This window comes from Bos indicus, chromosome 7, assembly GCF_029378745.1.
Source record: "Bos indicus isolate NIAB-ARS_2022 breed Sahiwal x Tharparkar chromosome 7, NIAB-ARS_B.indTharparkar_mat_pri_1.0, whole genome shotgun sequence".
Lineage (NCBI taxonomy): Eukaryota > Metazoa > Chordata > Mammalia > Artiodactyla > Bovidae > Bos > Bos indicus.
The window spans coordinates 67,549,925-67,577,516 of record NC_091766.1 but is presented as its reverse complement, the minus strand read 5'-3'; the positions used below and the strand labels follow the sequence as shown (position 1 = coordinate 67,577,516).

The 27,592-nt window shown below is 40.6% G+C and overlaps 1 protein-coding gene across 4 annotated transcripts in view; it reads right to left on the bottom strand.

Annotated features, from left to right (window-relative positions):
* The window catches only part of SGCD (sarcoglycan delta), a 1,105,251-nt gene that overhangs the window by 129,807 nt on the left and 947,852 nt on the right, over nt 1-27,592 (bottom strand). For all 4 annotated transcript variants that reach the window (XM_070792125.1, XM_070792124.1, XM_070792126.1 and 1 more), the window contains one exon: nt 26,685-26,804. In XM_070792125.1, coding sequence (XP_070648226.1) covers nt 26,685-26,804 — 120 coding nt within the window. The remainder of the gene's footprint in view (nt 1-26,684; nt 26,805-27,592) is intronic.

Genomic DNA, 27,592 nt, shown 5'->3' with positions numbered 1-27,592 from the left:
TGGTTTATAAGAACCAAGAGATCTAAGATCCTTTGAAGTCAAGAGTCACCCCTTGGGAAGTGACAGACTCTCAGAAGGGACAGCAGTGTCACGCTCCTCAGCTGTGTCATGAAGACATGACTCCCTGCACAGAGGCCCAGAGCATCAGCAAAGATTCCTTGACTCTCTGTACGACATGAAAGTTGAGAGTTGACATACTTTCATTGACCACATGGGCCAGGAAAATGAAAATATCAGATACGATCTTAATGGACCAAAAATTAGTATGCTTGTTCATATTTTCTTGATGCCACATGTTCTTTCCCATTCCTGAGCAACCCAGTAATGATGGGGATGAAATTTCATACCAGACCATCATAGGAGTTAAGAGTCACGTTTACAGAATAAAAATCATATCAAGTGCTGACATCTATTAAGTGCTTATTATTTGCCAGGCATTTCTCCAAGTACTTCACTTGGAGTAACTCATTTAATTTTCACAGTATCTCAATGAGGTACACAATATCATGTCCCAATTTTTAGATGACAAAAGTGAGGGGCAGAAGGGATTCACAGAGGGTGAGTGTGGCAACCAGAATCTGAACTCAGGCAAATGTGGCTACGGAGCCCAGGTTCTTAACTCCTTGCTGAACCTGTTATTCCTTCCACCATGAGTTTGAGAATTATAAGTCATACTCCCCACATATCCTCCTCTAGACACAGACCACCCCAGAGTAGTAATGTCCAGTTATGCACATTCTACTCATAACTACTTCTCAGCTGAAGGGTCACCTTGGTGCTCTTAAATTTGCGTTGCTACCTGGCCACACCTGCCAGTCAGATTCTAGTTTGAGAACTGAAACTTATCAACACAGTGAGTAATGTAGGTGAGTGACAGATACAAGACAACTAACATTTTCTGCTTTTACAGATATAGTCTCTATCATTTTCCTGGTAACCATATGAGTTGAGAAATACTGACTAAAGGCAGGTTAAGTAATAAGTTACCCACTGTTACAAATAGTTAAAACAGAGCTGGGATAAAAATTGAGACAAACAGCTTACATTTTAACCATCAAAAATGTGGTTGGGGACTTCCCTGGTGATCCAGTAGTTGAAAATCCTCCTGCCAATGGAGGGGGCAAGGGTTTGATCCCTAGTGCAGGAATATCCCACATAGCATGGGCCAACTAAGCCTGTGCACCACAGCTACTGAGCCCATGCCCTAGAGCCCACGGGCAGCAGTTACTTGAAGCCTATGGGCCTAGAGCCTGCACTCTGTGACAAGAGAAGCCACGGCAGTGAGAAGCCTGCACGCTGCAATGAAGACCCAGCACAGCCTGAATAACTAAATAAATAAAACATGGTTGGGGCTGGCAGTCATGTTGAAAGGTACATAAGAAGTAGCATCTCAATGAGAAAATGTGACAGAGCAGAGAAAAAAAGAGGTCACATGGCCCCAACGGGCAGGGGAAACACCTGCATTCTGGAAGCTTCCCTGTTGATTTCATTATACTTGACAACGTGGATAAGTAGCCTCAAGTGAGTCTTAAGAGCTTAGCCTCTTCAAAGAGAAAATACCACAAGTAGGCAGCTCTTCAGTGAATGGAAGTGGAGGCTTTTCAGTTCCCTTACTTTTCAACAGTAAACCAGAGTCAGTGCAACTGTCATAGTCTTGAGTTTCCATTCCCCTTTGCTTCTAATGTTTCATAACAGGTATCAAACCTTGGCTTGGCATTCAACTTAGATTAGGAAATATAGCTATAGAAAAAAGGTGAGTAAAAAGAGGGCAACTTCAATTGTGTTCTTTATCATTAATAATTTTTGAGACTTAGCAAGAAACAAAGTCTGGAAAAAGAACTTCAGAAGAAGACACTACATCTGCCTATGACCAAGGTGAGAGGTGAAGGGTGACGATATCTTTTCCTGTTTAACACTTCCTCACTTTACTTTGATATTAGAACAATTATTTGCTTTGGGGAAACCAACTAGGGTTGATAATCACACAGTCTTCCCCACCACTTACACACTTACAGAAGGGAATGTGATCCAGGCTGGCCAATCAGAATATCTCATACTCCAGAAAGAGCCTTTGCCGTAAGACCATGTGACACAAACAGGGCCAATAAGTTCTTTTCAAGGGGTTGCTGGGGCTGCTTAGAGAACAGTGTTCCTGTCTCATTCTTTCTGAGATGATGTCCAGTAAGGAGCTGCCTGAAGGAAATCTCTGCAGGGGAACAGATGGTAAAAGCACCAGAGTCTGTCTTATCTGAAATTTTCAACTATCTACTGAGTGACCACATTCCCATCTTTTGTATTTTTTAAAAAAATCTTTTCTTTAAGCTAGGTTAATTTTGTTTTCTCTCACCTACAATTGGAAGCACCTTGAATAATGCATTATTTTCCTCATGGGGTGGGGGAGTCAATTTTATGACTGTCCCTAATAAGCCACACCACTAAAGAGAGGAGAACTGCTCTCTGGAGCCCACAAACAAGTCTATCTTTAGAGAGAGATTGTCATTTCTATACTGCAAATGCCTGCTCAACATTAAATGGAAATCCACAGGGCAACAAAGCCAGTCAATTTTCACTACTAGACAAGAGTTGTGAAAGTGAGTATGCTTGAAAATGTCCTTCCCGTGTGACCTGGTATAAGATGCCTTTATATCTCTCTCTGTTTAACAATTCAGGGGCAAGTCTATTTTGTGAGCTTTTTCCTCTACTCCTAAAAACAGTGCCAATGTCACACAGTAAGAAAACAAACAAACTGGTGTCTATGAGATCTGAATCAGTCAAAGAGTATGTTCTTACACGTACTACTGATTTCCTTCTAAAGAAGAAAGAAAAAAAAAAAGCAGGTGTCAAAACCCAAATCTGTGGAGCTTTATAGCTCGATTTGGGTATTTGCTAAGTGTATTGTGTACTGCTTTGTCAATCCAAGTGACAGTTCATCAATACTAATCTGATTCCAGTTGACTCTTCCTTTTCCCTAAACAGGATTAAGGTACACTATCTATGAATATATTTTATCCCAGGCTGTAAATCCATATGCTTTAACGTAAATACATTAGTATCTCTTTTTAAACAGAATGCATTGTGTATACAAGAAAATAAAGATGAATTACCAAGTTGTCCTAAAAAATGCCTTTCTGATGCACTATGAAAATGTTCCAGCTTTCGAGGCAATAGTAAATAGGTCAGGCATTTCCCCTCATTTTATACTGTGATCTATATCCCACGCTCAGGGAGAACCTATTAACACCCAGAATATCTTATGGATAGAGTGTCCTTCCTGGTCTGGTGCAGGTGAATTTTTCTTTCCTTTTTTCCTCTGTTTGGTTGTACCATCATTTCTCCCTTCAGCTGATATTTATGTAGTGCCTGCTTTATGGGTTAGGCAATGTTCTAGGTACCAGAGATGACAATGGTGAGCATCAGTAATAATCTCTACAGACCCCCACAATTTGCCCTAGTGTTTTCCAATTTGTTCACAATTGGGTCAATACACGCCAAGGGTCAAGCCTTCTTATCCTGCACCATCTCACCTGTGCATGCTTATAAGATCTGGGTTGAAAAAACAATGACTTCATGTTTGAATATCACTTTGCAGTTTGTGAAGACTGTCATATACTTTTTCATTCTCATAAACACTTTTATGAAAGGAGCACAGGAACTGAACATAACTGACTAATTTAAGGTTGAGAATCTAATAAGATAGTGCACCATACCTCAAATATCCAATGGCTATGATCGTATCTACCTCCCAAGTAGTTGTAAAGCTTCAAAGAGTGAACACAGGTTTAGCGCTCAGACTGGACCTGGCATACAATGAGAATGCAACAAATGCTGCCTGTGATGATGACGGCCTCATTTAGAAACAAACATAAACCACCGCCACTGTCAATTCGTCCAATAAATGATGGGTGAATGGCCCAGTAGATGGCCATTCGCCCATCATTTATTGTGTGTCAGGCACTGCAAAAATGCTGAGATTCTGTGTTAAACATGCCAAAGCTTCCACTTCTCCCACAGTCTACAGAGAGATTTTTCAGTCTTGGCATTTGTGCTTGTTAACAGTTTCACCCATTACAATACCTGAGTTGAGTAGCTGTGACAGAGATCCCATGGTCCAGCAACATAAAATATTTACTATCTGGCCCTGTACAGAAAAAGAGAGTCCTGGCCTGGATTCTTATATTTTTGCATTCTCCTAGCTGTTCTCTCTTATTATCCCTTGGAATTTAAGAAATAGAAGGTGATATTTGCTTATATGGGCTAATCAACTTGTTTATATCTGATGACATGCTGTAGATGCAGAAAAGGACTTTATGATTCTGGTCTTACTGATTTTTCCAGAGGAGTTCTTTCTATTGCCCTCTACGGGTGGCTGGATAACCTTGTGAAAATATTCTTCCAAAGCATGAACTCACTCTTTAGTGGTCCTGCTGTTCTCTTCCTATTTGCTGTCTCCTTATTAGGCCCCAAACATTTGCAGCTATCCTTGGATCCCTTATGATCTCATGCTTGGCCCAATTTTTTCCCATTATGTGACTCATTGGGCAGAGAATATCATTCTTGTGTTTCTTTGCTAGAGTTCTTCTTTATCAGCATTATTTTGGCTTTTACTTCTCAAGTCTGGGCTGGTTGACACATTATCAGGCAGTTAGAATTTTTCTTTTTTAAATATTACTTTGCACAAGTATTTTCAATATTCATTTAACTACTGGCTTAAAAGAAATGTTCAAGGTTCTAATAACAGTGATTGACTCTAACTTGAATCCAGGCACTTGCACTGTATTATGTAATTCAATCATTAAAACAACTCACAAGTTAGGTACTATTATCATCTTCATCTGCGGATGAGCAAATAGGTTTTGAGACAGGAAATTAATTTTTAAATGATAAACTAGTTAATTTATTGAGAACTTAGTAATATATCTGAGGAACTGCAGTTGTAATAGGGGTGGGGCAGGCATGTGGCTGTTAGCTAGTGATAGCAGTCCCTCTCAACCACTGGTTGATGCCACAGTGGGCCTCTCCACTCTCTGTATAAAAGAAGCCCGAAAATGGACTAAGGGAAAATGGTTTTTTTGGACGTTAACCTGCATCTTCTCAGTCTGCTAGCTTTCCAATTAAACTCAGTATTCTTTACCCCAACAACTTAAGTTTCTCAATTATTGGCCTGTTAGGAGGTGAGCAGAGTGAGCTTGGGCTCAGTAATGTAAACTTTACATGCCTTATTTCCCAATGTGACTGTCTCAGGAAGCACAAAAGGCTCAGTGACGTTGCTGACTGGCTCCGGATCCCACCACAACTAAGTGGACACACTAGCTCTCAATACTGAAACCTGACTGAGGCCAGGAGGCTGTGTTCCAGGGACTCCATTGAAAACCTGTATTGTGGTTCACTCACAAAAACATCCATCTCTTCCCTCTACCTCCTCACTGAGTCAAATGTGATGTCTCCATGCAGCTTGCTCATTGAGTAATAAGCTTAAAATGTTCTAGGTATTTCCTTTCTGTGGTTTGGTAATTAGAATGGTAGAAGGAAAAGTAATTAAATAATACTGACATTATTGAAATATCAATAACCTCAGATATGCAGATGACATCACCTTTATGGCAGTAAACAAAAAGGAACTAAAGAGCCTCTTGATGAAGGTGAAAGAGGTGATTGAAAAACTGGCTTAAAACTCAATATTCAAAAAACAAAGATCATGGCATCCAGTCCCATCACTTGATAGCAAATAGATGGGGAAACAATGGAAACAGTGACAGACTTTATTTTCTTGGGCTCCAAAATCACTGCAGATGGTGACTAAAGCCATAAAATTAAAAGATGCTTGCTCCTCAAAAGAAAAGCAATGACAAACTTAAAGTATTAAAAGGCAGAGACATCACTTTGCTGACAATGGTCTGTATAGTCAAAGCTATGGTTTCTCCAGTAGTCATGTAGGGATGTGAGAGTTGGACTATAAAGAAGGCTGAGTGCTAAAGAATTGATGTTTTTTGAACTATCGTGTTGGAGAAGACTCTTGAGAGTCTCTTGGAATGCAAGGAGATCAAAATAGTCAATCCTAAAGGAAATCAACACTGAATATTCATTGGAAGGACTGATGCTGAAGCTTCAACACTTTGGCCACTTGATGTGGAGAGCTGACTCATTGGGAAAGACCTGATGCTGGGAAAGACTGAAGGTAGGAGGAGAGGGGATGACAGAGAATGAGATGGTTGGATGGCATCACCGACTCAGTGGACATGAGTTTGAGCAAACTCTGGGAGATGGTGAGGGACAGGAAAGCCTGGCATGTTGCACAGTCCATGGGGTTGCAAAGAGTCAGACATTACTGAGTGAACAACAAAGAAGGAAAAGACAGAAGCTGTCATAGTGAGGCCTTCAAACCAAATATTTATCAGCTTTAAGCTCTCAAGGATACCCAATACCAATGATTTCTTATCTCTTATTTTAAAATGAACCCTAGTCCAAGTTCTGATCCATAATGGAAGATAAATATTGGAACTCCTGTACATCAAGAAATATATGCTAAAAAATGAGAAATTATCAAGTAGGCTACTGAGGTTGACTAATGATATTCTGAAGAGATACCCCCTTAGATCTTCAACTTACAAGGAATTTCAAAACCTATGTTTTGATAACTGAACTGAGTTATTCTTGGCTCTTGCCATTTCATCATTTGTTTTTTTTTTTTAGAATGGAGGTTTTTATTTTATTTTATTTTTTAAATTTTATTTTATTTTTAAACTTTACAATATTGTATTAGTTTTGCCAAATATCAAAATGAATCTGCCACAGGTATACCTGTGTTCCCCATCCTGAACCCTCCTCCCCCCTCCCTCCCCTACCCTCCCTCTGGGTTGTCCCAGTGCACCAGCCCCAAGCATCCAGTATTGTGCATTGAACCTGGACTGGCGACTCGTTTCATACATGATATTATACATGTTTCAATGCTATTCTCCCAAATCTCCCCACCCTCTCCCTCTCCCACAGAGTCCATAAGACTGATCTATACATCAGTGTCTCTTTTGCTGTCTCGTACATAGGGTTATTGTTACCATCTTTCTAAATTCCATATATATGCATTAGTATACTGTATTGGTGTTTTTCTTTCTGGCTTAGTTCACTCTGTATAATAGGTTCCAGTTTCATCCATCTCATTAGAACTAACGGGATATAGTCTTTCTATATTGCTAATTGTGCTTCTATACTTTATTAAACAGAAATGTAGCTTTAATTTATAGTAGTGTGGTTACTAGAACTTGGTTCTTTTAACCTAAGGTTAGGTTATTTATTTATTTTTTTCTATTACATGTTATATAGCCCAGTTCTGACTAAGATGTTTGAATACTGGTGCTCTCATCTTGAATTTCAAACCATACTTACTGTTCTGGGCTTAGTTCTGCATCTATAAAATGAGCATAACCCACTGCCCATTCTATGGCTCAGGTTATGAAGACCAAATGAGGGGTGAATGAGCTTTTAAACCTGCATGGCAAAATTCAAAGCTCGTGATAAATGGTAGTATTCAGCTATCTCCCCGTATCAAATAAACTATTTTTAATCTTTAAAACCTGTCCCTTGTATAAGTAGGTCCCATTAAAGCCAGATAAATAAGCTCAACACATAAGAGAAAGGCAATGCTTTCATCTAGGTCTGCTAAACTTGCTCTATATGTTTTTATAGCTCTCAAGAAGTCCCACTCCAAGGTCTAATTTTAGGGACACTGGACACTAACATATCAATAAGCCCAGTCTCATTTTTCTGAATCTTCTTACTCAGGCAATGCAAAAACACCTTCCAGATTTTCATGACAAATGGAAACAGCTCAAGAAGGCTCACTAAATGGATGACACTGACGTCCCTCCAATCCATTACAGAAAAGGACTTCCAGAGTCCCAGGGACCCCACAAGAACCATCCTCCTTTCAGACAACTGATCATAACTTGAGAAATCATTTCAGGATTGGGCCAAATCATCCCTAAAGGAAGGAAAGGAAATGTTACCGATTTTGGCACAACTCACAATTTTAAAGAAACAGATCCAACTATGAGACCTGTTATGAATGTTACTGCAGTAGTCTTTAAGGCATGCCATCTAATATATGGCTTAGTATTTGCCATTTTAAATACCTGGAATGACAGGTGCAGTCTATCCTTTGCCCTGGAAAGAGAAGGTTTTTGTACTGACAAAACAACACTTATTCTCATTGAAAAGGGGATTGGGGAGGGGGGAAGCATTAGAAACAAGTGATATAATAAATGGGAAGACATAAAGCTGAGACAAATGCATATGAGATCCTTAACAAATGCTGGTAAAGTCACGAATGCCTTTTTAATGCCTATTTCAACTATGTGCGTGTATGTCTGTGTATGTGATAGTCACTCAGTCGTGTCTGACTCTTTGCTACCACAAGGACCCGTCAGGTTCCTCTGTCCATTCTGCAGGCAAGAATACTGGAGTAGGTTGCCATTCCCTTCTCCAGGGGATCTTCCCAACCCAGGGATTGAACCCAAGTGGCCTGCGTTGAAGGCAGATTCTTTGCCATCTGAACCACCAGGGAAGCCCCAACTATATATCAGTTCAGTTCAGTTCAGTCACTCAGTGGTGTCAGACTCTTTGCGACCCCATGAATCACAGCATGCCATGCCTCCCTGTCCATCACCAACTCCCGGAGTTCACTCAAACTCACGACCATCGAGTCAGTGATGCCATCCAGCCATCTCATCCTCTGTCGTCCCCTTCTCCTCCTGCCCCCAATCCCTCCCAGCATCAGGGTCTTTTCCAATGAGTCAACTCTTCACATGAGGTCGCCAAAGTACTGGAGTTTCAGCTTCAGCATCATTCCTTCCAAAGAAATCCCAGGGCTGATATCCTTCAGATATCCTTCAGAATGGACTCGTTGGATCTCCTTGCAGTCCAAGGGACTCTCAAGAGTCTTCTCCAACACCACAGTTCAAAAGCATCAATTCTTCGGTGCTCAGCCTTCTTCACAGTCCAACTCTCACATCCATACATGACCACAGGAAAAACCGTAGCCTTGACTAGACGGACTTTTGTTGGCAAAGTAATGTCTCTGCTTTTGAATATGCTATCTAGGTTGGTCATAACTTTCCTTCCAAGGAGTAAGCGTCTTTTAATCTCATGGCCGCAGTCATCTAAGATTATATAAATAAGGGAATGCATATCTATCCTATACGACAAGCATAATACATGCTGTATCAAGAAATAACAGAACTTCTCATTAGAAACGTCTTGCCCAGGCTGCTCCAATCCTTACTTCACAGACAAAAGTAGGGCATCACACTGCTCCAAATGAGAGACAGAAATTCAAACCCTTACTCCTGTTACTTCTGTCTCCATCAGTCCAAAGAGCCATCTCCTGTAGAGCTCCCATCTTTAGTCCTTTGCTTCTGCCACTACTTTAGGGCCAAGCCCCGAGCTACAAAGACAGCAAGATCACCCTTACCAATGACTGACATTCACTATGTACCTGCTGTGTGTATGGCCTCCTATCAGGCACTTTGGAGGGGGAAAGAATGTTATCTACAACCTTGAGAAATCAGAAAGAAGGACACCTGATCTTCTGAGAGGATGAAGGGCAGAGAACAAGAGATATTCAAGTTTATTTATAGGGGACTTCACTCAGCATTCTGTACACCTTTACTCTGGTTCACAGCTTATCAAACTAGTATTGTTATTACTGGGGATCAGATAATTCTTTGTTGTGGGAGCTGCCCTGTGCATTGTAGGATGGTGAGCAGCACCCCTGTCCTCTAGCCATCAAGTGCCAGGAGAAACGCCCCTACCTCCTTCACTTCAAGTTGAGACAATCAAAGATATTTGTTGACATTCATATACATTTCCACTGTGTGCGGGGGAATCACCCCTGTTGAGAATGACTGTTTGGTCCCAGTGTGTTGTGATATCCTCCTCCTAATAGCTCCAAGCTGATCCCATCCTCAGAATTTAATCATAGTGCTAGCTCTATGTGCAAAAGGAAGCCTTTTCATCTGCTCCATGATATTAAACATGAAATGACATAGACATATCTCAGAGTTTGGAATTATGTCTTATTCTTGGTATATTCCAGCTGAATCCCCAGCTTAATGTAGAGATTGCACATTAGAGCTTGCTAAGTACTTACAAGGAGAAAGGGAAAGATACACCCAACTGAATGCAGAGTTTCAGAGAATAGCAAGAAGAGATAAGGCGGCCTTCTTCAATGAACAATGCAAAGAAATAAAGGAAAACAATAGAATAGGAAAGGCTAGAGATCTCCTTAAGGAAATCGGAGATATCAAAGGACTATTTCATACAAAGATGGGCATTATAAAGGACAGAAACAGTAAAGACTTAAAAAAGACAGAATAATTAAGAAGAGGTGGCAAGAATATACAGAAGGGCTGTACAGAAAAGACCTTGATGATCCAGATAACCTTGATGATGTGGTCACTCACCTAGACCCAGACATCCTGGAGTGTAAAGGAAGCATTACCACCTATAAAGCTAGTGGAAGTGATGGAATTCCAACTAAGCTATTTAAAATATGATGGTGTTAAAGTCCTGCACTCAGTATGTCAGCAGATTTGGAAAACCCAGCAGTGGCCACACTGGAAAAGGTCAATTCTCATTCCAGTTCCAAAGAAAGGCAGTGCTAAAGAATGTTCAAACTACTGAACAATTGTGCTCACTTCCCATGCTAGTAGGGTTATGCTCATAATCCTTCAAGCTAGGCTTCAGCAGTACTTGAATTGATAACTTCCAAATGTACAAGTTGGGTTTAGAAAAGGCAGAGGAACCAGAGATCAAATTGCCAACATTCCTTGAATCATAGAGAAAGCAAGGAAATTCCAGAAAAACATCTACTTCTATTTCATTGATATGTGAAAACCTTTGACTGTGTGGATCACAATAAACTGTGGAAAACTCTTAAAGATATGGGGACACCAGACCATCTTACCTTCCTTCTGAGAAATCTGTATGTGGGTCAAGAAGTAACAGTTAGAGCATTACATGGAAAAGCTGACTGATGTAAAATTGGGAAAGGAGTAAAGACTGGCTGTATATTGTCACTGATTATTTAACTTATATGCAGAGTACATCATGTGAAATGCCTGGTTGGATGACTTATAAGCTAGAATCAAGATTGCCAGAAGAAATATCAACTACTTCAGATATGCAGATGATACTACAGTAGTGGCAGAAAATAAAGAGGAACAAAAGAGCCTCTTAATGAGGGTGAAGGGGAAGCATGAAAAAGTGGGCTTAACACTCAACATTTAAAAAAGTAAGAGCATGGCATCTGTTCCCATGACTTCATGGCAAATTGAAGGGGGACAAGTAGAAGCTGTGATAGATTTTCTTCTTGGGCTCCAAAATCACTGCAGATGGTGACTGTGGCCATGAAATTAGAAGACACTTGCCTCTTGGAAGGAAGGCTATGACAAACCTAGAAGCATATTAAAAAGCAGAGACATCACTTTGATGACAAACGTCTGTATAGTCAAAGTTATGGTTTTTCCAGTCGTCATGTGTGGATGTGAAAGTTGAACCATAAAGAAGGCTGAATGCAGATGAATTGATGCTTTTGACTTGTGGTGCTGGAGAAGACTCTTGAGAGTCCCTTGGACTCAGGAAGATCAAACCAGTCAATCCTAAGGGAAATCAACCCTGAATACTCATTAGAAGGACTGATGCTGAAGCTGAAGTTCCAACACTTTGGCCACCTGATGTGAAGAGCTGATTCATTGGAAAAAACTGATGCTGGGAAAGATTGAAGGCAAAAGGAGAAAAGGGCGGCAGAGGATGAGATGGTTGGATGGCATCACTGATTCAATGGACATGTACTTGGGTGAACTCTGGGAGATGGTGAGAGACAGGGAGGCCTGGTGTGCTGCAGTCCATAGGTTCACAAAAACTTAGTTACTGAACAACAACAAAAACACTTACATCAGAGTAAGGGACCTTGCCTGGGGCCTATAGACACCTGGGATTCATGGTTAGAACTCAGGGCATCAGAGAGCTTTGAAGGGGCAGATTTCACATCATTATTTTCCTTAACCCTTAAATTAAATCTAGGATGTCCTTTGACTAGAATGTAGAAAATGATCTGCAGTAATTATCTCCATGGGGCTGTGTCATCAATAGAAATTACAGATTATTTCATGTCAGAATAAAATTGTGTACCTCTCAAATATCATTCATGCTCATCACTACTTTGAAATGAGGATAATCATGAGGCCTATAACAACGTCTTTTAAGGTGTTTGTAACCAAAAAAAAAAAACATGTTACTACATCACAAAATTGTTTTTTATATATTGATGACTGTCTAACATTGGTTTTGTTTGGTGATTTTGTATAATGGGATAACAATACAATTCTGAGAAGTGATCTTCAGCAGCCTGACAAAAGGTTCCACGGCAGAAAAAGGGAGATGCTTGCTTTCAAATGACCATTCAACATAAATATCAGGCAAGTGTTCAGAGATCATAGCCCATGTCTTAGTACTTTCTGCATCATCCCCAAGGGTGCCTGGGGGAAGATCATACTCAGAGCAGGGTCTGATCACAGTTACTGTGAGGCATGGGTGACATACTTTGCCCAAGTCAAGGTATGGTATCTGGGCAGAAACACACATTAGCTGAGAAACCTTGGGCAATCTCTTTTTACCTCCAAGGGCTTCAGTCTCTTAATCTCTAAGACGGAGATTTGGAAAGTTCCTTTCTCTTTTCTCCCTATCTTGAGTACGTTTTAGTGTAGTTCTGAGAATCAAATAAGATGACGACAAATATTCAGATCTAACTCAACACTACTATGCAAAGGGTGACTTTACATTCAGTTCTAGGATTCCATGAATTCTTGTGCATTAGCCCATCTGTGATTTGTGGTAGCATAGACATTCCCTGAAACTGACTTCTCACACTTGACCCCAGTTCTCTGGGTACTTTTGGGGTATATGTTTTTCTGGTGCATTTCTCACATCTCATACTGTAGCCTAAGTTCTCAAAGGCAGCAGAGACCATGCATTATACAAACAATTCCCTGGCACTTTACATTGCTCCACTAGAAATCGTTTGATTAGAGTTTGCTAAGGAGACACATATTTTCAGAGTCCTGGGAGGAAGAATTAGGCCAGGGGAGCTTGTTCATGCAAGGATGCTCTCATTAAACATACAGTTGAAGCACTAGAGCCTGAACACTCCCCAATAACCAATCAGTGCGACAGATAGGAAGTTGAGGGGAAAACTCATTTTCCTTGGCAGCTGAGACATATTTAACAGCCAAAGGAGAAAAGCACATTGCCTTCCTCTATAGCTCATAGGCACCTTGCATATTGATTTCATATCAGCCCTCTCCTTTGTTAGCTTAAGTGCCATCTCTTCCACAAGCCCAGGATACAAGTATCTGAAATGTGCTCTGACCTCTGATAGGTTCCCATCAAGCAATTCAGCAGGAAGAAATGCACTATGTCCAGACCTCATTTTGGCCATGCTTGTGCTTTTCCTGACTGACATAATCCTGCGCTTTCTCATATGGAAAGCCCGTTTCCTTTGGGCTGAGAGTGAAAAAAGAGCAATGGGAGCTGTGAGCACAAGTTTTGTAGAACAAGATCATGACTTTCTTTTTGGAATGTCTTTGAATTAAACCACGAAGCATAGACCTCATAGGTACATCTGGTCCTCTGATTACTGGATCTGTCCAACCCGCCCCCTACTGCTGATTATTCTCACAGCACCCTGTAAATCACAAATCAGATCTTGTCACTCCCCAGTTTGAAGTTCTTCAGTGTCTCTCCATTATTAAGTCCATACCTTAATACAACACACAGTGTCCACTATAATACTATGGTTTTACGATAGGTTTATACACATGTACATCTCCTTATATGCACACACATATATGACATACATAACATATATACCATGAATACAAATGAAACATAAATAATATAGACATGTATATTTGTAGCTATATATATGTGGCATATGTTAAAAGTATAGGCTCTTCATACTGAAATAATGAACTACACACTTTAAATGGGTTAACTGTAAGACAATGTAAATTATATCTCAACAAAGGTATTATAAAAAAATAAACATGCGCCCTAGAGTCTGATTACCTGTGTTTGTATCTCACATCTGCCATTTAACCTGTGATGTAACAGTGGGGAAACGACCTTTCTATTTGTCAGTTTGTTCATATGTAAAATAAGTATTAAAAAACCTATCACAGAAGGCCTTTGGAAGAATTAACACATGAAGAGATTTGAAGAGTACTTGGCACAGAATTAGCATTTAATAAATGCTAATCATTACATTTATAGCTTGTCTTTTGTCATGTCTGGGCACCCTGCTCCTTGACCTCTAACCTCTGGCTGGGTTAGACTCCTGAAACTTTTCCTGAAAGGTCATGCTTCCTCAGGATTGAGTAGATGCCAGTCCACACTTAGCTCCTCCAAGTCCATTTTTCTTGATTAATTCCTATTTGTCTTGCCAGTCTCAACTTAATCACCATTTCCTTCAGGAAGACTTCCCTTACTTGCAAAATTAGGTTAAAACCTCCTAATTTTATGTTTGTATCCATCATATACTACTCCCATGATGATACATCCTTCTTCTCATGTAGATGTTTAAAACATCTGTCTTTCTTGCTTGGCTGTGCATTGTAGAAAGGCAGGGGGCATGGGTGTCTTTGTGGTCAGCACAGCAGTTGATCAGAGTCAGCATTCAACTAATACTGGCTGAATACGATTGAATTTCTTTTTTGTAGTTTTGTAATTTTTGCAGAGAGAACTGCTTACACTATGGTTTGAATAACGCCAAGAACCTTCCTATTGAAGTCACTTTCTTTTGCGACCCGTGAAATTTTCTATATCATAAATAACTTCTAAGTGTCCAACTCTACTTGACTTTTCTCTTTGGCTTACAGCATGAAAATCCTCTCAAATATTTCTGTGAACATTGCAGCCACATCCTGCCCAGGACACTGCCAGAAGGAGGAAATCCCTGGGAAGCTCTAGCAGAGCCCCGAGACATCATCTTAATTCAGGATTTTGGAGAAATAAGCAATTCCTATTTACACTATGCTGATAATGACAAGCTCTTTCCCAAAGATAACTTCAAATATGCTTATTTGCTGGGGGTGGGGAAACAACGGTAGCTCATCCCACATCCTCTACCGGAGCTGGGCTTCTGCTTCTGCTGACCCTGCCGTTTAGGCAGTGGTTGCTCACTCACCCACATCTGCGAAGTCTACCTTTGCGCCAGCCATCACAACCTCTTCTCTAGGAAGTTCGGCAGGTCACCTTCACAGGCTTTATCTCCTAACCCCTGACTCCAGAACGAACTGGAACCAAGGGCTGCCTTCCTTTTTAACTTAGAAAAGAAATTTGTTTCACTGCTATTTAATATTTCACTGGGTGTGTGCTGCTTTGCTACCCCTGCCAGACTATAACTGACTGATCGAGGGACCTTCACGCTGCGTTCCTCATCCCTGAATGGACTTCGATTGGTGTCAGTTGCACAAATGCTGCTTTGTAGGAATTTGTAGGAGGAACCAGCATCAATACATGGGGCACTTTATGCTGTGCTTAGCACTGTGCCAAGGACTTCCCATGTATCATGTAGGCACTCTTATCACCCTCATTATAAGATGAGAATGGGAGGTTTTCAAAGATTGAGGAGCTTACCCAAGGTTGTACTGGGAGAGCCCGGACTGGAGTCCAGGCAGTCTGTCTCCAAAGCCCACATTCAGATAACCATCCTGCTTTCCAATACTACTGCCCTAAAAGCAGAAACTTCGGCATTTGCTTTTCTAGTCTGTGTCCTGAAGGGTACTGGATATTTTCTTTTCTATCTCTCCTCATTTCTTTTGTTCAGGTTCACACACACCGCCTTACCTGCTCTTCCTGGGGAAGACAGGGTGTCCAAGGAGTTAAGATTCAAAAAGTAGTTCATGGCAAAAGCTTAGAGCAAGGTGGGAGGAAAAGCATAAAATGTATTTTTAGCATCCCTTTTTTCCCACTCAAATAAGTAGAATTAAACTCAAGTCCCTCCAATAAAGGAGAATAAAGTTAATTTCCTTCCTATTCTGCACACTGAGAGTTTCTTATTCACATTGTCATTTCATTAAATTCCTACTGTCACTGCAGAATACAAACATTTCCCTTGGCCTCTGCTGGGAAGAAAGGAAAAAAAGAATTCAACTCAGGTGACTTCTGGTGGCATAAGAATATTCTCCAACAATCAATAGAACTAATGAGAATGGAGACTCATTAGCTAAACTCTTTGGTAAAACCCTTGTCATTGAAGATGGCCTGGTAGAAGCTCTTGAATAGTTTGTCTCCTTGTCTGAAAACACTCTCTTTTGGGCATTAACTGGCAAGAAGACAACTTTGAAGATGAAAACAAACCGACAGATGTCTGAAAGCACATTAGCTGTAGCTTGATAGAGAAATTAAATTTGTCTCGGTTCCACAAACAAAAAAACACACATAGCCCTCTCTCAGTAAGTGCTGGAATTGGTTCTCTTACAAGCAGCCAAAGACTGAACCTCATCAACTCTTTAAGCAAACTAGAAAGCTGACAAATGTCCCCAACTGCCTTTATTCCCTCCTCCCTCCATTCCTACATACAGACGAGGAAGACATGGCTCAGCATGCGTGGGGGTTGGCTAAGGCAATGTCTTTGGGCCAGTTCAGGATGTTTACACAGAATGACTAATCCACCCTGCTGATATGAAATCACATCTCCCTCCTGCCCAGGGGAAAAGCATGTGGGGCTATGCAAATAGGTTTTCCTCCTGCATCAGTTATCAACCTCTAAGTGTGGGGGGAAAGCTGAACCGTCCCAGTTTAAGATGCTTGTGTGCATGGGTGGATGAACATATGAAACCAGGCAGTGGAATCACTCAGGCTTTGAGACTTGCTTTTTTTTATTTTTTGGAGAATTATAAGAATTGTTCTCCCAGGAGCCTTTCCAATGAAACCTCTGAAAGCTCATTATTATTTCTCTATTGTAAAATTGTGCCTTTCCTCATTAAGTATCTCTGGATTCTTAAGTTGGGGCTGTTCATCTGAGACTCTTTTATATGTGACTTTCTCACTACATTATTTATGGGAGAATGTATCTTTATGATCTAATATATTATTTCTGTATGCCTCTAAATAATAAACCAGCCTTGGAATGAGGTGCCAGAATTCTACAACTGGCAGTTCTCTGTAAAGAGGTGAATCTCCAGCAGATGGTCTCTGCTGAGGGTAACACAGAGCAGACTCGAATGTTACTATTAGGTTGGTAAACCTCCTCTCCCAAGGATCAGTGAACTGTTTAGTTTTTACCACCACGGAAGAGAAAGTGTGTCCACTTTTTCATATATAATCCTGCAAACTTTCTCAGGTTTCCTTCTACTCACTGATGGGATACTTCATAAAAGAAGAGAAAGAAGAAAAAAAGATAGAGACAAAGGAAAAGGAAAAGGGGAGAGGCTGTTTATTTAGCACCCACAAACACAGCCTAAATGATTTGAGTAACACAGCCAACTTCAGGTAGCTGGTAGCTATGGCAGAACCCAGTTATGCCACATTCTAAAGCCTTCAAGTTCCTTTTCAAGGAAAAAAAGCAGAGTGGACTAAGAAAAGCGTTAGAGTACAGGAGGAGGCTCTCAAATTCTGAAGGTGCCTCCAGAAAGGCAGTCATGTCTCCAGTCTTAAGCTTCCATCAGAGAAAGAGAGGGGGTTTGTTTTGGTCTATTTGATAGGCTTCTCTAATTTATTCTCTCTTTCTGGGAGCATTTGTTGCTCCCAGATGCCCTCTTTGACCATCTCTTCTCTGGAGTCCACCTGTTCAATCTGTACAAATGATTCTCTTACTATTCTTCTAAACTCTTCAGAAAAGCATCTCTTGTGGCTTTTGTTTTGGCTGGCATTCCCCACCAGACACTTGGCCTCTCCCTTCAAGAGGTGCTTGAGCAACAAGAGCCAGTGCATGTTCAGTTCAGTTCAGTTCAGTTGCTCAGTCATGTCCAACTCTTTGCGACCCCATGGACTGCAGCACACCAGGCCTCCCTGTCCATCACCAACTCCTGGAGTTTACTCAAACTCATGTCCACTGAGTTGGTGATGCCATCCAACCATCTCATCCTCTGTCATCCCCTTTTCCTCCTGCCTTCAATCTTTCCTAGTATCAGGGTCTTTTCAAATGAGTCAGCTCTTTGCATCAGGTGGCCAAAGTATTGGAACTTCAGCTTAAGCATCAGTCCTTCCAATGAATATTCAGGACTGATTTCCTTCAGGATGGACTGGTTGGATCTTCTTGCAGTCCAAGGGACTCTCAAGAGTCTTCTCCAACACCACAGTTCAAAAGCATCAGTTCTTCAGCACTCAGCTTTCTTTATAGTCCAACTCTCACATCCATACATGATTACTGGAAAAACCATAGCTTTGACTATTCATCATCTATCCTAAATTGCTGCTGCTCCTGTACATTTCTCTTAACAATGCCACAACTGTCAGGTTGGCATGGTGTACAACACTAGGAACATCTCAACTTCCCTCCCTTTTGACTTTCCACATCTAGTTCATTGCCAGATTCGTTCTGCTTAAAGATGATCCTTCTCATTTGTTCTCTCTTTCTCTCCTGGTTGGGACTTTATGAATCATCAACAAAGGTATTATAATAATCTCTTAATTTAGATGTAAGTTCTCACTGCCTCTGTTTCTCTGTACTATCCAGATTGGTTATCTAACATTCCAAGGTTCAAAAATTACAGTCCTTTCATGTAACAAATATTACTGAGCACTTATTAAGCACAGACACTATTGTAGACTCTGAAAAACAAAAGTTCCTGGTGTCATGAAGTTCACATTTTGGTGAGCTAGACAGGATGAAAAAATAAACACACACACACACACACAAAACACACTATGCCATGTTGTGATACTTACTATGAAGAGGAATAAAGCAGGTAAATGTACAGACCAGAATCAAAAAACACTTCCTGTAAAGTGCAAAATAGTGGGGAGTAAGATCTGTCTCAACTACTCAACTCTGCTGTTGGAGGGTGAAAGCAATCACAGACAATACAAAACCTGGCTATGTTCCAGTACAACATTATTTACAAAACCAAGCAGTGGTTGTGGCCTGATTTGACCCATAGGCCATATTCTATCAACTCCTGGTATAGACTTCAATAGCAGGAACATGCTATGTTTTTAAGGCAGTCAAAGGAGACCTCTTTGATGAGATGTTATTTAAGACACAAAGAAGGAACTCCTTTATACACAGACTAGAAAAGAGAATTCCATTCAGAGGGAAGAGAGTACAGATGCTGGGTGGTGAAAACATGCTTGGTGATAAAGTAAGGAAGCCAGGGTATCTGGGCCTGAGCAATCAAGGGGGAGAGAACTCACGGAGCATCTTCCACTGACACCATTCATAATGCCTGGGTTCCACTACTGCATGCACAACAGTCGTGATTTTCCATGATCATGTCTTTGATTATTATAATAAAAATATAAGGAATATTTGCTATTTTTCTTTGCCTAGCACCTGGTCCTCCTCCTGCTAACAGCACCTCAATTTTCCTTTTGAGAACGGACCATGCTCTGTCTCACTCTCAGGCATTTCCAATCAAGCTCCAACAGTGGGATACGAGCCAGGCTGTGCTATACAGCAGATTTTATCACCGAAGTCAAGACGGCACGCTCAAGGATGGGCATACGGTCCCAGTCAGTCCAGTCAGCATAAAAACGAGGACTTGGTTGGATTTATGCTAGGTAGGTAAGCACTCCTCCTGCCTACCAGCAGAGGTAGACACAATACAAGATTGGAAAACAGAGCTGAGAGACGGTAAGAGAAAAAGGGAGACTGAAGCTTGGTTGCATTATTTGAGCTAATGAATCTAGCCTGAAGCCGGCTACCACTGAACTTTTCTATCACACAAGGCAATAATCTCCCCACCACTGGCTTTGAGTTAGAGTCCTAGAATTTACAACCAAATGAGTCCTGACATTTGTAAATATATGCTATTCCATTTGCAAAGAAAGCAATCTCCGTATGCATTCCCCCCACCTCAGTACATACTCAAGACCCAGTTCAAACACGCTCTTCATTTAAGAAGCTCTCTGAATTCTCTCTGGGATACCACCCTTTTCTATCTAGATGCTATAATTCTAGAGTCACTTTGCTTCTGTCCTTCTTAGAAACTTGTTTTCTGCTTGGGCTCTCAGATATTTGCATGTGTGCTTCTCGTTCTGATAAGACAGTTCCCTGAATGAGCAGGAACAGTGACATTCATCTCTGTATCTCCATGACTACCATAACAGTGATGTGGAGATATCTCATATATAAATACACACATACACACACACATATATATGATATAAACACATATATTTAATGAATAAATACTACTAAGAACACCCTCCTCTTTTCATCATAATTGTCAATTGCCAGGCTGCAGTACAGAATCTCATCAAAAACTAATTCAAATGGCTAAATGCATCATCTGATGTTGTCTTAAAAAAGAAAAAGAAAAGCATCAGACCACATTTAAATTTATATAAATCTTATGCTAATTTAATGGCTTTAGATTTAATTAAGAATGTTTTTCAATTGATAATACTGTAACTCAGATAATTAGCATCAAGTGGCATCTAGAGGACATATTTAAAAAACTAATCTAGAGTATAAATAGAGCTAATTAACAATTAGAATAACAGTTTATAATTGTGCTTTGTTTATAAAGGCTATAATGTCCAATTCATTGTTCAATGAAACTGGTCATTAACGAAGATCAAAATTATGTTTTCTCTGGTGTCTCCATGAAGATGCCTCTAAGATGTGCTGGTTTTTATGATGTCTACATGTGATGCTTTTTAAAGACCATTCCTAACTGTATTGTATTCAATATTCAATTATTGAATTCCTATAAGTATTTCATATCTTTGTTCTATAATTAAAGTTAAACTGTACCATGCCTCATCGTCCATGCTAATTTGACACCTGTTTGATAATTAAACGAGCAGACTTGGCTATAAACTTAAATTCTCTTGTGTAAGATCTAAACAGACACCTTTGTAATATGGAAGATCTAAGGTTGACAAAGGCATTGAAGCCCATGTGAAGAAAGACAGGATCTGGTACCTGAAGGAAAGTAAGATTTGAAGCCTAGGGGGATAGAGGTCCACGTGGAGAATCAGGAAGGCAGGCGCTAGAGAGGTGTCGAGTATGATGGCGCAACGGGTAAGCTCGGCTGCAAGTGATGAAGTGAAAGTGATGGGATACTTTCGTGGATAAAAGTCCAGACTCTTAAAATCTGGAACTAGAAATGAGAAGACAGTTCAAGGCAAATACAGATTTAAGGGTCACCTGAAAAGGGCAATTACTGAAACTGTATGCAAGTATAGGATTTTCCATAGAAATGTGAAAAGAGAAAACTAAGAACTGACCCGGAGGGAAGTCTGCATGTGATGCCAGGAGTGAATCCACGTCACTGAGTAGGTGAAAGAAGAGTTAGTATAGGAAGCAGAGGAGCAGTTACAGATGTGGGAGAACTGTGGGAAAAGCAGTGTCTCTTGAAGCCAGAAAGGAAGGGAAGAGCTGGAGAACTGTTCCCCAGTGTTCCTTCCCCCTCGATGCGATGCTCCATGTCATGGAATTTAGGGAAGCAGAGGCTTCTGTGATGGAGGTCAGGGTTTCCCTGGTGGCGCTAGTGGTAAAGAACCCATCTGCCAATGCAGAAGATGCTTGAGACAAGGGTTCAGTCCCTGGGTCAGGAAGATCCCCTGGAGGAGGGCATGGCAATCTACTCCAGTATTCTTGCCTGGAGAATCCCATGAACAGAGGAGCCTGGCAGGCTACAGTCCATGGGTTCACAAAGACTCAGACATGACTGAAGCAACTTAGCATGCACGCACGTGACAGATACATGTGACATGCATGTGACAGAGGTCCTCGAGCACTGTGGGTAAGACTTCCTGCATTCAGATCCTGCCTCTGCAAGTTTCTCTTTGTGCAACTTTGGGTGTGCTTCACATCACTCCGGGCCACAGTTTGTCCCTCTATAAATCAAGTTGATGAGCCAGGTTTCTCTAAGGTTGTGATGTGGATCAAATGCTTACACTCAGTGCAAGTGATTGGCATCTTGCACAGAATAAGCCCTCAATCTGTGTTAGTTATATTTATTTTGGGGCTTCTCTGGAGCAAAGTGGAAAAAGCTGAGCGTGAACTCGATGGAGAGCTACTAGCCATGTGGTGGCAAAATTATTTAGTTGTGATTATCTTAGGTCAGTGGTTCTTTAGCCTTTATCAGAATCACCTAGGACTTGTCCTACACTTGAGTTTCTGATTCAATAGGTCTAGGGTAGAGCTTGATAATTTGTATGTTAAACAAGTAAGTAGATCAGAGTCGATGCTCCTAACTCTAGGGCCATGCTCTGAGAATCACTGTCTTCGAATGAAAGGGAAGACCCTACAATTTTGGGAAATCAACTCAGGCCTTCAATTCCTCTCGTAAGTAGTTCCTATGTTGAAAAGGTGTTTTCTTTTCTGACCTTAGCTGGGTCCAGAAAATCTACCAGTCCAAACTTAACTGATACCTGAACACTCCTACAAGTCTTAAGCCAATTTCTGAGTACCTTTTTCTGAGAACCTAAAAGAGCTATGTAAAAGTTTAGGACTTGCTGGGTTCCCTGATGCACAAGTGGACCAATAAAACCCATCACCAACACTACAACAGTCAGCATACTGAGGACCAAATACTGTGCTGATCCTCAGTACGTATACTGTACCATCTAGTTCTCACAACTCCTGTGAGAGTCAGGACTCAGGACTCCAATGACACCATGTAACAGAGAAGAAGGAAGCCTACAAAGGTAAAGTAATGTATCTCAAGGCACTGGCCAACAAATGACAGCAATCAGAATTAAACCTGTTCTTTCAGCTACTCAACAAAACAGCTCTTGCCTGATTTATTTACCCAGGAAAGATGCACATTATGAAAGATCAGCAACTACTGTCTGCCTCCACAATGCCTCCACATCTTTTTCAGGGCAAAAGACTCTAGATAGCTGACTGTTCTATATGAGATATGGTTACTAGTCTTTTAGCCAGACTATTCAGGGTCTTTGGAGAGTGCCCAAGGTGTGCCCATTGTCCTGAAAACTGAATAGGTGGGTGTGGTTATCCATGGAAGAACATAAGCAATTGTCCTGAGCCCCTGGTTAAGCTACTGTATCTAAGGGACATTATTTTCTTAGTATTATTATTATCTTCTACTGCTTATTCTTACTCAACTATTCAACTAAAATAACTGATTTATTTACATAAGTTTCTTACTATATTCATTCATTCTTACTTCCATTTTTTATTGTGTTCCTCTCTCTTTGCTTTACACATGTAGAAACTAAAGCTTAAAGAGAAAAATAAACTTGGATAGGGTCACTCAGATCCTGAATATCAGTGAAGATTCACAACCCAGGTATGTTAGATTCTACTATGAAATATGCATCCAGACTCCAATCTCCCAAGAGCTTGTGCAGTCTGATGACTCAAAAAGACAAACTTCTCATTAAGCTGAAAATGAAATTGCCTAAACTTCTCGTTCCACACCATATGGTTGAATCCCAGATGACAGGAAGCTCATTTCTGCAACACACTAGGCTCATTTCACTGAGTAGGATGTGAGACTTGTGGGGTGGTCATTTCCTCATCTTTTTAGCACTGGTAGCAGCAGTGGTATTTATTATGATGCTTCCTTTTGAGATTTTTACACACACACACACACACACAAACAAATGCTTCTGATGATGGAGAGAGATTTATCCTAAATCATTGTGCAAGTGAAATATCACCAGCATAAGAAACAACAGCAGCAAAATTATCCACCTGCCTTCAAGCAATCAAATACTACAATCATCTTCCAACCCTTATGTCACGATGGAGGAAAGGAGTTCTTAAATAATACCATCAGAGAATTTCATATACAAAGATGAAACCACAGTGTTTGGACGTCTAAAGTATCTTTGCAAAGTCAGATTTTAAAGCAACGGGGTGACTCATGAAGGTTCAGAGACTAACACGAAGTGCCAAACACCATTTTTATGAAATGACTGTGGCATCAGATGCCAGCACTTTTTTTCCTGGGTAAATACTTTAGAGCTGAAATAGCAAAATACTCTTGAATAAAAAAATAACCTAAAGTTTCTGTGTTGTTTTTTTTTTTCCCCCACAAGAACTTTGAACTAACATAGAAAGTGCTATTTTTATGAATAATGGAAAAATTGTCATTTAAGAGTTGGCAAAGATCCTAGAGCTATATTTATGTGTAGTCATGTGCACTGAGGATAGTGTTCATAGGCAAGAGTTTGAACAACAGTCACACCACTTACTGGTACTGATCTTGGTAAGTTTCTTCACCTTAGTTCACTCATCTAAACATGGGACCAGTTTGACAAGGCAGCAAATATACTGCTTTAATGAGAAGCAGTCTGCATTTAAATACCTGTATGTGAATCCTATGGCTCACCCCTTCCAACAGTTCAGCTGCATCCTCTGTAAAATGAGGGTAATAAGAAGGGTGCCTGCCGCAAAAGGTGCTGGTGAGGTCTGAAGGCAATCATGCACACAAAGTGTGGTACTTGGATCATAGCAAGTGGTCAGTAGACTTTAATCTTTTTTAAAGGCTATCTACTTAAAGGGCTTTATAAATAAGTTCTAAGAGGCCTCCCAACAGCAAGGGGGTGGAGAATGATGAAGCTACACAACTTAACCTTTAAACCTTAAAAGCCCCATCCACAGCCCAGAGCAGTGCTCTTCTTTTACATATTTTATTGATTGGGGTTTGGTATGAAATTTTATTTTTAAAAGTCTCTGTTGCTAAATTAAAAAAAAAAAAAAAAACTGCTTGAAACTTCTGCTCTAGACAACTCTCATTTTATGGACAGGAGAGAAGCAAAGCCCTGAAAGATGAAAGCAGTTGTTCCAGATTACATCCCAGCGAGCACCTGATAAGTGATTAGACCACCCCTGGCTCACTGCCTCTGTACCTGGCCCTCCCATGCCACTGAGCTCTGTCAGGATGGCCATGGCCACCTTCTGACTCTGCTGAGCCTGAGGCTGGTCGGAACGATGCTAAAGTTTTGAAACTGGCAGTGGGAAGCAAAATGGGATCAGTTAAAGTGATGGGGAAGTAAGGGGGTAAATACAAGTGGGAGAATAGAGGTGTGAGGGGGTGTATGTTTTTGTGTGCTTTTGTATGTGTGTTATTATACTAGGCACTCAAGATGTACACAGTTTGAGAGCTTGGTAGAATATCTAGTTGAAAAAGACCTAGAACTCAGGGAAGATGCTGGGTCTGGGGATGGAAACTTAAGAGTCATCCAGCAAGAAAGTTAGTTGTGAATGTATATTATACCAGAGAGATAGACAGACAGACCAAACTGATGGGCTGAGGGTGGGGGTGATGACGAGGAGAACACAGAGCTAATGGAGAAGAAAGATGCAACTTCTTTCAATAACTTAAATTATTGTTATTTTTACTTGAGCTTGTTGTTTGTTGTTGACAACAAACAACAAGCTCAAGTAAAAATAACATAACAATTTAAGATAATAACAGCTAGTACTTAGTGATCACTTACTATTTTTTTAGCCACCTTACCAACAAATTTACATAGATTATTTCACTCAATCCTTCCAATCTCAGAAGGTAGATACTTCTATTACCCCCACTTTATAGGTGAGCAAAACAGGCACAGAGAAGTTAGATACCTTGCTTTAGGTTCACGCAGCTAGTAAAGGATAGAGATAGGATTAAAATGATGGGTTAATTCCAGAGTCTGAACTTTTAACTGGTATGTTTCAGTAACTCTTAGGGAGCAAGAGAAGGAAAAGCAGGATTAGTATTAATAGCAGCATGAGTATTAACACCAGTACCTACAGCTACCACTGGATGAACACCATTTTGTGTTTGGCACTGTGATAAGTGTGTATAACATGATCAAACATGATCCGATTGAACCCTAGGGAGAACTTGAGAAGGCAGATGTTCTTAGCTCGATTGAGAAGAAAAGAAACTGGCTCAGTGATGTTGTTAATTTGTCTAAAGTCACACAGTTAGTAGGTGACAGGGCAGGAATGAAGAGCCAGGTTAGCTTTAGGAATGGAATTCTTAACACACCCTGCTAGACTGTTTCAGTGCACAGTCAAATTCAATGATTTCAACAGTGGAACCCAAAAAGAAACTCCTGCAAATGTTTTTACATATAAATTCTTGGGTCCTTCCACCATGACTTACTAATTTAGTAGGTCACAGTTGGCTCCATGAACCTCAACTTTTCAGAAGCTTCTGAAATGATTCTTAATTTATAGCCTGGTTTGGTGATCATGATGACAATGTATACAAGTCTTGACTGCTTCTTGTAGGACTGTCAATCTGTGAGGATTAGTGCACTTCTTGATATGAGCACACATCCCCACTGGAAGTTTGGTGTTGGCAGACATGCCATGAAGACTCACGATTCGAGAAATTTTTAAGGTGAGAGCTGGGAGGTTCCTCTTCCCTCTTTTATGACAGTAAAATTACCTTTATAGGTAACTGGCCTAAATCACTCTTCTAGACACCATTTCACTGTGCCTCTAAAATATACACAGTAGCATCAAACCAGTTCAATGACTGAAGTTTCCTTACCTAAAACTCGTAATCTCTCGGCTCCTACTACCACTTCATTGTTATCTGCAGAGAAGAGCAATTTTCCAGAAACCGTCTTTACCTCAAACTTTTTGCCATAAGCTTCTACGGCTTTTGGCCCTAGAAGAGGGAGAGAGAGAATACATTAGTCCCACTACATTCAATTTCAAAGAGCTTTTCGCAGAACATACACATCTGACAAGATTGTATTGGACTTTAATGTAAGTGGATTGGTTTTCAGAAGTCAGCCGTGACAACCAGCCTCGTGACTCTAGCCATGTCTTGTCAATTACTTTTAATCATACGCTCTCCGGCTGATTTTAAAAACCATCAGCTCCTTCCTCCAAACTAATGCTTGAATGAGATTTCCCTCAGCTAACCACCAAATTACTGTCAAATATTGTAGATTTTGGCTTGTCTTTATGAAAGCACAGAACACTCACCACCTCTTGGACTGGCATTTCTTTGGCCAGCCCAACTGCTGGAACTGGCCAAAGACATGCCAATTCTTCAAGAGGTGGTGAGTGTTCTCTGCTTTCATAAAAGGACATCTTTAAATTCAGCTGAAATCTGTCTCATTCTTTACCCTTGACCCACTGGCTGTTTTTGACACCAGACAAGTATATAACTCATCTTCTAGCAGAAGAGGCTATAATATATTGTAATTGTCTTGAAAGCTATTGAATCTTTCATGCTGGAATTTCACTCAATAAAAAATAACTTTTAGAGGGCTTATCTATAACAACAGATGCTATGCTTGAAGCTGGGGCTATAGTAGTGGTGAAAGGAAGACAAAGTCCCTGATCCCTCAGCACTTACCTGCCAATATACATTAAAACATGTATTAGTAAATCAAACAGAAAACCACTGAGAGTTTTAGGTACTGCTACTGCTGCTGCTACTGCTGC